The following is an 11,287-nucleotide window of genomic DNA, read 5'->3' as shown; positions in this document are numbered from 1 at the left end:
AACTGGAATGACGTGCAAGTTATTTAGTTGAGTTGTGACTGACTTTAGTTCCCTGGTCAGCAGCGATCCAGTGTTGGTGTCCGGGGAGTTTATTGTGAAGGACCGGAAGACGTGAAGCGGTGATGCGCTGCAGACTGAGCCTCTGTGTTATTCATTTATTATCCTCATAAGGTATCATAAACCCTCGGCTACACCAGCTGAAACTAAAGCTGCAGTAGGCTGTCTAGTCTCACTGTTTAGGTTAGTTTGTCACATAACTTACCTGTAAACTCATCAGCTGGCTGAAACCAAACAGCCTCTCTTCACTCTATCAGCCCTAACTGCAGCAGAGGGAGGAGGACAGAGGACAGGAGGACAGAGGACAGGGGGACAGAGGGAGGAGGACAGAGGACAGGAGGAGGACAGAGGGAGGAGGACAGAGGACAAAGGACAGATGAAGGACTGATACTGACTGATGTCTGTGTTCTTCAGCCTTTATAAACTTCACTTAGTATTTTCATGTCAGGAATATGATTTATTTCATTAACATGTTAGATTGTTTCCAGTGAGATATTAAGGAGTTGATATGGTGACTTTGCTATTATAAACTTTACTGTTGCTGCTCTAGAAACAACATTTAGCCTAGTTATATATTAAATACAGTATATGTATATGTATATGTATAGCTAATATGCACACTTATATATTTGTTTATTTATCACAAGTCATATCGTCATCGCAATATTGAACAGTGTTATTGCGCATCGCAGATGTTCCTCATATGGTGCAGCCCTAGTGTGAGAGGCTGCCCCTTGTGTAGTATGAAAGTTGTGTGGAAGAGTTTAAGTACCAGTTCTAGTACTCCCCCTTTGTACAGCGTGGCTGACAAAAGTCAACAATAAGTAATATTCTTATTAGGAATAAATTTGCCTCCTGTGTGAACTGTGCATTGCTGAATAGTGTAGGCCTACGCTACTGTATTTTAACATCGGTCATAATGGTGATACTTGGAGAGACAAATATTATCTGAGGTGGTACTTGGTGAAAAAAGTTTGAGAGCCGCTGATGTAGATTATATGATAGAGGTCTGTCGCCTGATGCCTCCTGGCTGAACTCCTGGCTGTCCTCCTGAGCTGCATTTCAGTGACACACCGGACTGACGCGCATGTGTCTGCGCGTCACCGGCGCCCTGCCGATGGGAGGGAGGAGAAGCTCCCAGATGGTTTTAGTGTCACAGACTGTCACAGTGTCGGTGGTGCGGGTAACCTGTCCACCATGAGACACCGGCACCGCGCGCTCAGCTGCCTCTCCATCGCGCTGCTCCAGCTGCTGTTACCGCTGCTGCCGCTGCCGCACGGTCCGGGGCGCGTCATGGCGGCGGAGTTGTCCTCCTCTAAAACCGACCTGGACTACGAGTTCGGGGACTACCGGGGAAAGTGGTGCCTCGACGACCACGGCTTCGTTTACGGACTCGGAGAGGTCTATTACCCGAGCCCCACGGCGTGTCCGTGCACGTGCACCGCGGACGGTCCCTTGTGCGTCCGACCCAAGTGTCCCCGTCTCCACCCCCGGTGCACGCGGATGAGGTATAAGGCGTGCTGTCCGGTGTGCGAGGCTGTGGCCCGGGTGTGTGTCTACGGGGGAAGAACGTACCGGCTCCTAGAGGAGTTCAGGGTGAGACACATACACACTTATATACACCCCCCTCCCCCCACACACCCCCACAACAGTAAAGTATTGGTAGTAAATTGTACTTAAAGTATCAAAAGTAAAAGTACTCATTATGCCCAATGGCTCCATTGAAAGTGTTCCATTTATTATGTAGCCTATTTATTATTGGAACTGTATTCCTGGTCGGGTAGAGCTACATTTGAACAGCTTAGTAGTATCATCTAAAGCAAATTCATATTCATAACTACAGCTGTGAGATAAATGTAGTAGAGTAAAAGTGTAAAGTAGCAGAACATGGAAATACTCAAGTACAAGTACCTCAAATGTGTATATCCACCACTGGATATAATTATTGACATGTAAACACCCAAAAGTGACCATGTTGTATAATGAATAGAATATTTGTGTATCATCATTGCTGGATTAAGCCGAGGGCTTAATCTTTACGTGCTTCTTTACGTGCTTCATAAATGCTTTGGCAGCTTGCAGAGAGTAAGCCACTTCTGGGTGCCAGCTGTGCTAGCTGTGTGTGATGAAGGGGGCGTGGCGCAGCACGGTGTTGTACAGGTGATCCTGGCAGTCAAGTCGTCGGTATAGATCAGGGTGTTAAGTTCTGGTTTCAACAATAGCTTGAACTCAAATGCAGACACAGACTTCTTTTAAAGGTGAACAAAGATAATTTATTAACACAATATTAAATGTTCAATGAACAGGGCTGGAGATCCTGGAGGTCCGAAACGTGACAGTAACACAGTCAATACTTAATTCACGGAACGGGGGGCACGGGGAGGGGGTGTCCAGGAATCTTTCCGGAGGACCAGATGAATCCACAACAGCTCCGAGCGGTGGAATGGCGTCGGAGAGTGAATAGGCAGGATATAACTAAAGCAGGGTTCCAGGTCGAGGAGGAGCAGAATGCAGGAGTGAGCAGGCAGGTTGGAAGCAGCCACAGCTGGCAGGTGAACAGACCTGAGCACAGAGCAAAAACGAGGTGAGTCCAAACAATCCAAAAACAAGAGCAACAGCAAAGTCAAGAGCAAATACTAGGGAGCCTGAATTTGTCTAGTACCACTGAGGGCGACGGAACGATCTGGCGATGACTGGCAGGAAAACCGGGGTAGATATACTGCAGGTGTGTGTGATGATTGGATAATTGTTGTCAGCTGCTCCAGCAGTGCCTGCCCAGGAGAAGGAGGAGGAGGAGGAAGGCCACACCTCCCAACACACTGACAGACTAGACAAACCAGGGAAAAACACACAGGAGACAAAAGGGCAGGGAAACAGAGGAAACAAAAGGAAACACTAGACTGCCAAAGTGATATCATGACACAGGGGTCAGCAACCTGCGGCTCCGGAGCCACATGCGTCTCTTTAGCTCCTCTCCAGAGGCTCCCTGTGGATTTATAAAAATGGAAATGAATAACTGTTTTGTGTTTACATTTTCATTTTTATTTATCATTGTTATAGGTCTATGGTACGACAGTGAGACGGAGTATAAGGGCCACATTGAGAAAAAAAAAAATCTGAGATTTCGAGAATAAAGTCATAATATTACGAGAATAAAGTCTGAAGTTTACGAATAAAGTCATAATATTATAAAGTAGTAATTTTACGTGTTATTTTTTTTTCTCGTAAAGTTATGACTCTATTCTCGCAATATTACAACTTTTTTTCTTGTAATAATATGACTTTATTCTGTAAATCTCAAATTTTTTTTCTCTCTTTGCCTAAAATGGCTCTTTTGATAGTAAAGGTTGCTGACCCCTGGTATAGTCTGAGGGCAGACATTATGTTTGAGCCCTGATCTGTCATCCACACCACTTTATTGAGCGCGCTAATGTCTAGCCCGTATTCTGTTTGCATTCGGGTTATTTCTCTCCTGATATTTTCGCCTCGTTTTAGAATCTTCTGGCTGGAAACACTGCCACTGTCGACACTTTGCTCATCAGTCTGAATGCCGTGTCACGTAAAGACATGACAAGTGATTATCATGTAGCTTCATTTGTGATAATCTTCTGTCCAGATGTTCCAGATTTCAGTGGTCATTCCAGCTGTTTTCACTTCACTTCACATGTTATTTAGCTGCTCAATCAACTGCTTGCGTGTCTCTGCATCCAGCTCGTGGCACCGCCGAGACACAGATCTGGGATCAGGCAGTATACTTTGCTGGACAAAGGTCCATCCATGATGTCCAGCACCATGCTGATGATCTCCTGAGCTAACTCCACAAAAACCTCTCCTGCGATGGAACGAAACGGTCTAATATCTTTGCAACAGTATGCAACACATTTCTCTATGACCTTTGATTTGGCCTACTGTCAGATTTTCTTTGAGGGTGTAGTAGCGAAGCCAGTAAGAGTAGTTTGTAAATGCTGCCCTTGTGTGTGTTTGTTGGACATGTGACCTACCAATCACCTCTACCATGCTCTCAGTTCTTGACTGTAATTACACCAAATGGTCACAATTAATGAGGCAACTGATTGTTCAGATGGCCACATGTAAAAAACTTGAAATCGATGACGTTCAAATTGTTTGTGTGTTCCAGTTGTCGAGGTGTGAACGATGTCGCTGCGAGGCCAACAGAGAGGTGTACTGCAGCATTTCAGACTGCCCCGCCCCTCACTGTGTCAACCCCACCTACGAACCCAACCACTGCTGCCCCATCTGCAACGCTGGTGAGACTCACATGCAACTTTCTCTTTGTCACTTCAACACATTGGTCCACGAGTAGCTCTCAAACTGATGTCAGGATGTGCCTTGAACTTGCTGTGGACGTTCACGGTCTACAAAGGACTACTAATGGGTTCTATGGTCACCCCTTGGATCTTTCCTCTCGCTCTACTCTTGAGCCACAGTTTCCACATGCACACAGCTAATTACAACTATTTAAAGGGACTGTTTGTAAGAATCAGAAATGTCTTGTTAACAGTGACACCTGTGGCCGTTAAGTCAACTAAAGTCAGCGTCCTGTTGCTCGCGCTTGTGCTCGCTCTACATAGACATGAACGAGCATCGCTCAAAACAGTGAGGCGACACACGTCATCTAAAAGCACAATATCACTCTATATTTCTGCTGCTTGGCAGTAATGTTAGCTGACCAGACGAAGGTCTCCATGAATCAATGCTGATCCTAGTGTTGGCTTTTCCTGCTTCAGCCTCCCGACCGCGGCCGGAGGGAACAGGGTGTACATTCACTAGATATTCTCAGAGCTAAACTAACTCTTCTGCAGTGTGTAGTGTGCGCGCATGCACGTGAGAGGTGGAGCGAAACAGTGAGAACGAGCGCGGTGTGTGAGTGAAGGCAGGCAGAGGAGCGGAGGAGCAGAGTACAGCAGAGACTCCGGCCCTGGAGACCAAAGCTACGGTCTCCCTGACGTACTACGACTGCGGCCAACACTGTTTAACAGACGGGCTTCACTAGATACAACCAAGAGGTTTTGATGCTTCCGTGTAGTTTGTGTTGGAGTCTCGTCTGAACAGCGTAGCCACACACGAGCGCGCATGGGACACCGACCCGCAATGATTTATACGTGTAAGAAGTTACAAACAGTCCCTTTAATGATGAAGCTTCTAAACTCAGGAATGGTCCCAAGGGGATGAACCCTTTTCCAATTTGGACACTCAACAAGCCGTTCCTCAGAGAACCTCTTTTGGTGTTAACTTTGCACACGACATGTCTCGTGATCTGACCGGGAGATCTCCATAAAATACTGAAGCACATTCACACAAAACAAGTGGATTAACCACTTTGATTGACTGGGTGACATGTTCCTTCATTGTATTCAGACTCAATCCCACATACGCTGTCCTGTTGCCACTAATACTCACTAGAGCACCAAATGTGGCTTAAACAACCGCTGAAAATAGTCCCCAACAAAGGCACTATATATATATATATATATATATATATATATATATAAGACCACCAGCCTTACCCATTACCAGAGCCAGTTCTGAGAGAAACAACGGGCCCTGACCAGTGCTGTTGACAGTTAAAAACTTCAGCCCTGCAAATTTTTTTAATCCTTTAACCACATCCCTCCAGAACATCTCTGGAACTACTCATCTCTTGAATCATTGATACACATCTGTGTGTTTATAGCTCATAAAGACAGAAGCACAAACGATGCGCTTCAGTAACTGTGCTCTGGTTTGGTAATCTGTGGACTTTAGAAGCTGCAGGGACACAAAGAGACAACTAACTACACCGATAAAGCTAAAAGAGCTAGCTGGTGAGATAGACACTGCCATATCTCGCTGTTGTCTGTCAATGAAAACAATTTTTTTTGATGATCTGCCTTCTTGGTAATTCAGTCTTAGTACACATAACTAAACGAGGCGGTAACGAAATTCAACCCTGATGAAGAAAAACAGCAGCTAAAGGCCAACTAACGTCGCAGATATCACTTTTTGACTCTAGTGGAATTCATGTGAATAAAAATTTGAAAGTAGCATCGCCTCAGGAGCTCTGTCTAAACCACCCCCCGCCCCTCGGGGCTCCTTCCAAGGCAACGCCCCCCCCACACACACACATGCACGAGCACCGCCGCATCGTAACTACTTCACAGAGCGGAGAGAGAACCTCAACTCAACAACGCTACCTCATGACAAGTAACCGCAGCAGTGTTACTGCAGGACTGAGTTTTCTCTTCCATTCTCCAGGAAACGTGCGATCAGACCGACAGACGCCTAGCAGAACAGAGAATGAAACAAAGCTTTTTTTTTGGCAGATGCTGTGTTTTCATCTTTTGCATTCCATGAAGAATATCCCAAAAACAGAACGCACTCTGTATTTTTGTAGATTATATGGCGATGGGTTTTCAGGGGTTAAATAATCTGCGTAAAAAATACATCAAATGAAGGCATTACAAGCTGTCTATACTGTACGTTGTGCAGTTTGCCAGCCAGCTTGAAAACTTTAAACCCTTTTTTTCACAACTTCACTACTTCAGTTTCGGCTCTCTGTGTGGGCATAGGCAAACTACTACGACCTATTTTACCTTCCGTACATAGTGTCTCAAATGTAATCTCTCAACTGGCAACATCCATGTGTACCAGGCAGCTCATAGCAGGACGCACGCACACACACACGCACACTTAAGCTCATGCCCTCAGCCTGTGTTGTACACATCATTAGGAGGCTGATCTCCCTACCACTGGTTACGTCACCTATCAAACCCAGCAGCTGTTATGTCATACATGCTTTCACTCTCTAACATCTGTTGGCTTTGTGTGTGTGTGTGTGTGTGTGTGTGTGTGTGTGTGTGTCAGACAGGAATAGCAGAAGCGATAATAACGACTAAGCTAAACTAAACAATCAAAAGCATTATTTCACTTCTGTATTTTGATTCTGTACGAACACCTAAAAGGAAACCACGTGAACGCACAAGCCTGCTGCTTCATGGCAGTTGTGGTTTCTATTTCGACCGCTCCACAGATGGTTGGGTTTGTTGCGTCATTGTTTTTTTCACCCCCTGCTGCTGTCAAATTCCCTCTCATGAGCACTGCTTTATCCAACGGGGTTGGGATCTGGCATCAGATGAACTGTGCTTCCTGTCCTCCTGCTGACTGGCGATGGTAATTGCTTCACAGGTAGCTGCCAAATCAAGGAACCCCCATCTGTGAGAGAGGGATGCTAATGATTTCAAAGGCAGGCTGTTTATATTTTTTGCTTGCATGGTATTCAGCATGTCCGTCCCAAACAACACATAACTGCTTTACTGAGAATATCCTTATTATAGTAGATGACATGCACAGAAGAAAAGAAATAGCATCTGTGGGAAGGATTTTTTCAGGGACAGTTTAATTTGACCTTACGTGGTCGGTGTCTGTAGCTGTTCCTGTGTTGCTCAGATCATATTGCCCACTTCTATTGATATCATACACACATATAGACGAGATTATTTCATGATGACGTTGAACCACAATTGAAGAAAGACTTTGTGCTGCAATCAGTCTAATTAGTCTAATTTAGAGCTTCATTCATTGCAGAAACAAGCCGGAAACACAACACTATAACATTTACTCTATTTTAGCTCCGTTTGTTTGGTCTCCACCAACTCCTGAGGGAAATATCGTTCTCTAGCTGCTAAATGCTCCACTATGTTCACCAACTAACTGTCTGTCTGCCATTTAGAGAAGGTAGGGAGAAGGTTTTAAGAGCTTTTGGCTGTTAACAGCTGAACCAAAACAATAAAGTTGGTGGACATAAAACCAAAACTAGGATCAGAAAGACGCTAAAACCCTCTGTAGAGCAATGAGAACTGCAGAAGCTGGCCTGCAGTCGAATATTAAAAAAAATGACGAACACTTTTCCTCGACCTCGATGGAAAATGTCATGAGGTCAAGGAAAGATCCTGATGATGAGTTCAGAAGGACTTAGGAAAAGACAACCGTGGTGCTATAGAATCTGACTCCAAGTACACTAGACCCCGTAGTTCTGATGGTAACGGCGGATGTTGTTAATGTGGGTCTGCCGCAAGGAATTGTGGGACGGCATTATCTCCTTTCCTTTGGTAAAGGATAGTCCAGTGCAGTGGCGATTTTAGACTCATTTTAGGGGTGCTCAAGTACACCTAAATTTGATCTCGGCACCCCTTAAAGATACTACAGAACCTTAGAAATCCATTGGTACCAACCATGTTAAGGTTATAAAGGGATAACATTAAATGACAAAAGTTTATCTACAGGAGAATAAATATTTGAAAGCAATACAGAATGGCTGAGAGCCTTACTGCATTATATTCCATTATATTCCATAATTTTTAGGGCCCGAAGCACCGACAACGTTGGGCAGCAAAGCCCTATTGAAACTTTAGGAATTATTAATCTTTTTTTACTTAAAATGAATCACATTTCTGAGGGCCTTAAGGTGCTTGAAAAGTTGTTTAACTTTGCACACTTATCAGTTGGGTGTAAGATTTGTTATTTTAAGGGTCTTGGGCTTGGTTGTTGACAAAATGGCTCGCTGGCACCCCTTACAAAGTTAGAAAAATTGAGCCCCTCGTTCAGGTTTTATCTACATGTATGAAATTTGGTAGGCAAATGTAACATGTGGAGACGCACAAACAAGCCTCTTAGAGGTATACCCAAAACTCAACAGGAAGTCAGCCATTTTCGATTCAATGTGCCATTTTCGATCATTTTTAGCGTTTTATAGGCTGTGTACTTTAATGAACTCCTACAGATTTAATCATAATGACTTGAAATTTGGTCAGGACCATCTAAAGACCTTAATGATGGAAAGTTATTAAAACCTTGAGTTTTCATTGAACGACCTTGCCGTGGCGTGGTGGCAATTTTGTGCCATTTGCCATGAAACAGGAAGTTGTTGTAACTCCAATGTATATAGTCCAATCTGCCCCAAATTTCTCAAGCATGATAAGGGTCCAATCCTGAGGACATTTACATGTCAATATTGAGTCACACTTATAGCGCCCCAAACTGGCAACAGTAAATGACATGTTTATTTTTTAATGTACTCCTCCTAGCAAGTTAGCCGGATCCACCTCAAATGTGGTCAGAAAAGCCTGAAGACCTGGATGATACATTGTTGTGAAGATTGTGAGTTTTCGTTGAACGGCGTTGCCATGGCATGGCGGCCATTTGGCGTGATTCGCCATGAAACAGGAGGTTGTTGTAACTTCAGCATACTTTGTCAAATCTGCTCCAAATTTCTGAGCCATGAGGTCATTTACATGCCAATATAGGCTCATGAACGTTGTAGACACTTGTGGGAGGTGTCACTGCACTCAGCAGAGAGTTCCTGTTTCATTGGTGACAGTGTTCCCCGCCCACTGCAATTAAACCCCGCCCTCTTTCAGAACTCATGAACGGTTTGTCGCAGGCTCTTGTGGCAGGCGTCATTGCACTCAGCAGCGTTGCGGTTTCACTGTGCCTGGCCACGTCCACCGGCGTTCTGCCAGTACCCCTGGCGTGCGGGAAGGTGTGAGGGCCCGTTCGTCACTGCTTGCAGCTTTAGTTTTGTTTGTATTTTGAATTGTCACCTGGCGCCTGAATTTAGTGTTTTCCTTTACATAAATAACATTTCCAACAAAACGTGATGCAGAAAAGGCAGATGGTGCATCAAAAATCACTAGAATGCAGGAAATTAATTGTTTGATGCTCAGAATTTCCTGAGGGACAACCCCCAGACCCCTCATTTATGTGTCCCTCCCAATGTAAAAATGAAACCTACGCCCTACTGTACACATGTCACATTAGGGGCTGATTGAGCCTGAAGCTCTGATCCTAGAATCGCTCCTGGTCCAGATTATCCTATGCTAAAGGAGATAAGAAAAGACGCATTGAAGCACCTTCCCTTAGCATTTAGAGGATTCAACCAGCTGTTATCATGGTGGGCTCTTACATACTTCGGCTAATTTCACTCCGTTAGGAACCTTCCTAAGAAGGCTCTTTAAAATGAATCAGGAGACGAGACTTTCTGGCATTCATTGATAATACCAGAAACGAGTATTTAGGCTTGTGTTCACAAGATGGAAAGTACAGCTTTCACTACAAAAGCTGAGCAAAAAAAACTCTTTCCTGTCCCTCTAGGTCCCAACTGCTTTGCCGGGAACAGGGTGATCCCAGCGGGGGAGCGTGTCAACATTGATGAGAGGACGGTATGCTACTGCAGCTACCGGGACGGGACGTGGCACACCCATCCCCAGGCCACCTGCGAGCAGCGCCCCCAGCCCAGCCCGACCGCCGGCGCCCGCACCGAGCCCCCCGGAGACGAGGGGTCCAGGGGGAGAGAGGGGAGGCCGTTTATTCCCAGGCTGGATGTGATACCATGAAGCCGAGTGTGAAATAAATGTCTCATGGTGACAGAGGTACAAATAAACTTCAGCTATATCGATTAGCATCAGGTTTGCTATACCGGGCTGCAATGTAACATTACGTTTAATGAGACTATCTGAGACGTGTAGGGTAACCTGCTGTGTGGTTGGTGTCGAGAGGAAAGAAGGAACACATTTTCATATTTCTAACATTTTGTTTTGTTTAATTTCTCCTGTCAATATTTGTTTCAAATGTGAAAAGTAATGTGAAAAGAAAGAATTTGCATGAAAATGTAATTTTCTCACAGAGAATGAATTTCACATTAACCTTAACTACCCTTCAGTTACTGATGCTATGCCCGTCAAACTTTCCACTCTGGCACGGCACACACGCAGTTTTCGATGATAACAGTGGCTTCTCAATCAATTTCGCCACCATTAAATGAAACTGTCCTAGCAGATTTTATCATCTGTAGCCAGCTAGCTGATCGTTCATGTCCCGTGTTCACAATGTTCCGTCACATTTGCGCTGTAAAAACGTAGCAAATTTTAAGCCCGACCAGTGTTGTTTTTTTCCTAAACGTAACTAGAGTGGTTTTGCTGCCTGAACCTAAACAAGTGTTTTTGTTTAATTCACAACGTTAAGCACCGAAAAGTGACGCAGAGAGGTGCGACAAAGCGTCGGTATGTGATGAGTTGGGACGAGAACGTGTTGAGATGTCTCCTTGGAGAGATGACATCTGAGAAAAGAGTCGTTAGTTGCATGTGAAGCATGAAGAGGAATGATGAATTATGAAGAGGAGCCGCCCACTGACGGGGAGATCTGTCTTTTTCAATGCCTGATGTGGGTGAGGCCT

General features: G+C 44.8%; 1 protein-coding gene across 1 annotated transcript; it reads left to right on the top strand.

Moving 5' to 3' along the window:
* Positions 1-1,189: 1,189 nt before the first annotated feature.
* Positions 1,190-10,983, top strand: si:dkey-283b1.7 (von Willebrand factor C domain-containing protein 2-like). Its single transcript, XM_037793119.1, has 3 exons — positions 1,190-1,653; positions 4,196-4,325; positions 10,207-10,983. The coding sequence occupies exons 1-3, from the start codon at positions 1,255-1,257 to the stop codon at positions 10,446-10,448; spliced, it is 771 nt and encodes a 256-aa protein (XP_037649047.1). The 5' UTR covers positions 1,190-1,254; the 3' UTR covers positions 10,449-10,983.
* The last annotated feature ends 304 nt before the right edge of the window (positions 10,984-11,287 follow it).

This window comes from Sebastes umbrosus, chromosome 14, assembly GCF_015220745.1.
Source record: "Sebastes umbrosus isolate fSebUmb1 chromosome 14, fSebUmb1.pri, whole genome shotgun sequence".
Taxonomy (NCBI): Eukaryota; Metazoa; Chordata; class Actinopteri; order Perciformes; family Sebastidae; genus Sebastes; species Sebastes umbrosus.
The sequence above is the reverse complement of the archived record's forward strand: the minus strand, read 5'-3'. Positions and strand labels throughout refer to the sequence as shown.

Bases quoted from the DNA above. Each gene is read 5' to 3' on its own strand.
- si:dkey-283b1.7 (XM_037793119.1), top strand. From the start codon at position 1,255: ATGAGACACCGGCACCGCGCGCTCAGCTGCCTCTCCATCGCGCTGCTC. The intron at 1,654-4,195 runs GTGAGACACATA...TGTGTGTTCCAG, and splicing joins GGCTCCTAGAGGAGTTCAGG to TTGTCGAGGTGTGAACGATG. The intron at 4,326-10,206 runs GTGAGACTCACA...CTGTCCCTCTAG, and splicing joins CTGCCCCATCTGCAACGCTG to GTCCCAACTGCTTTGCCGGG.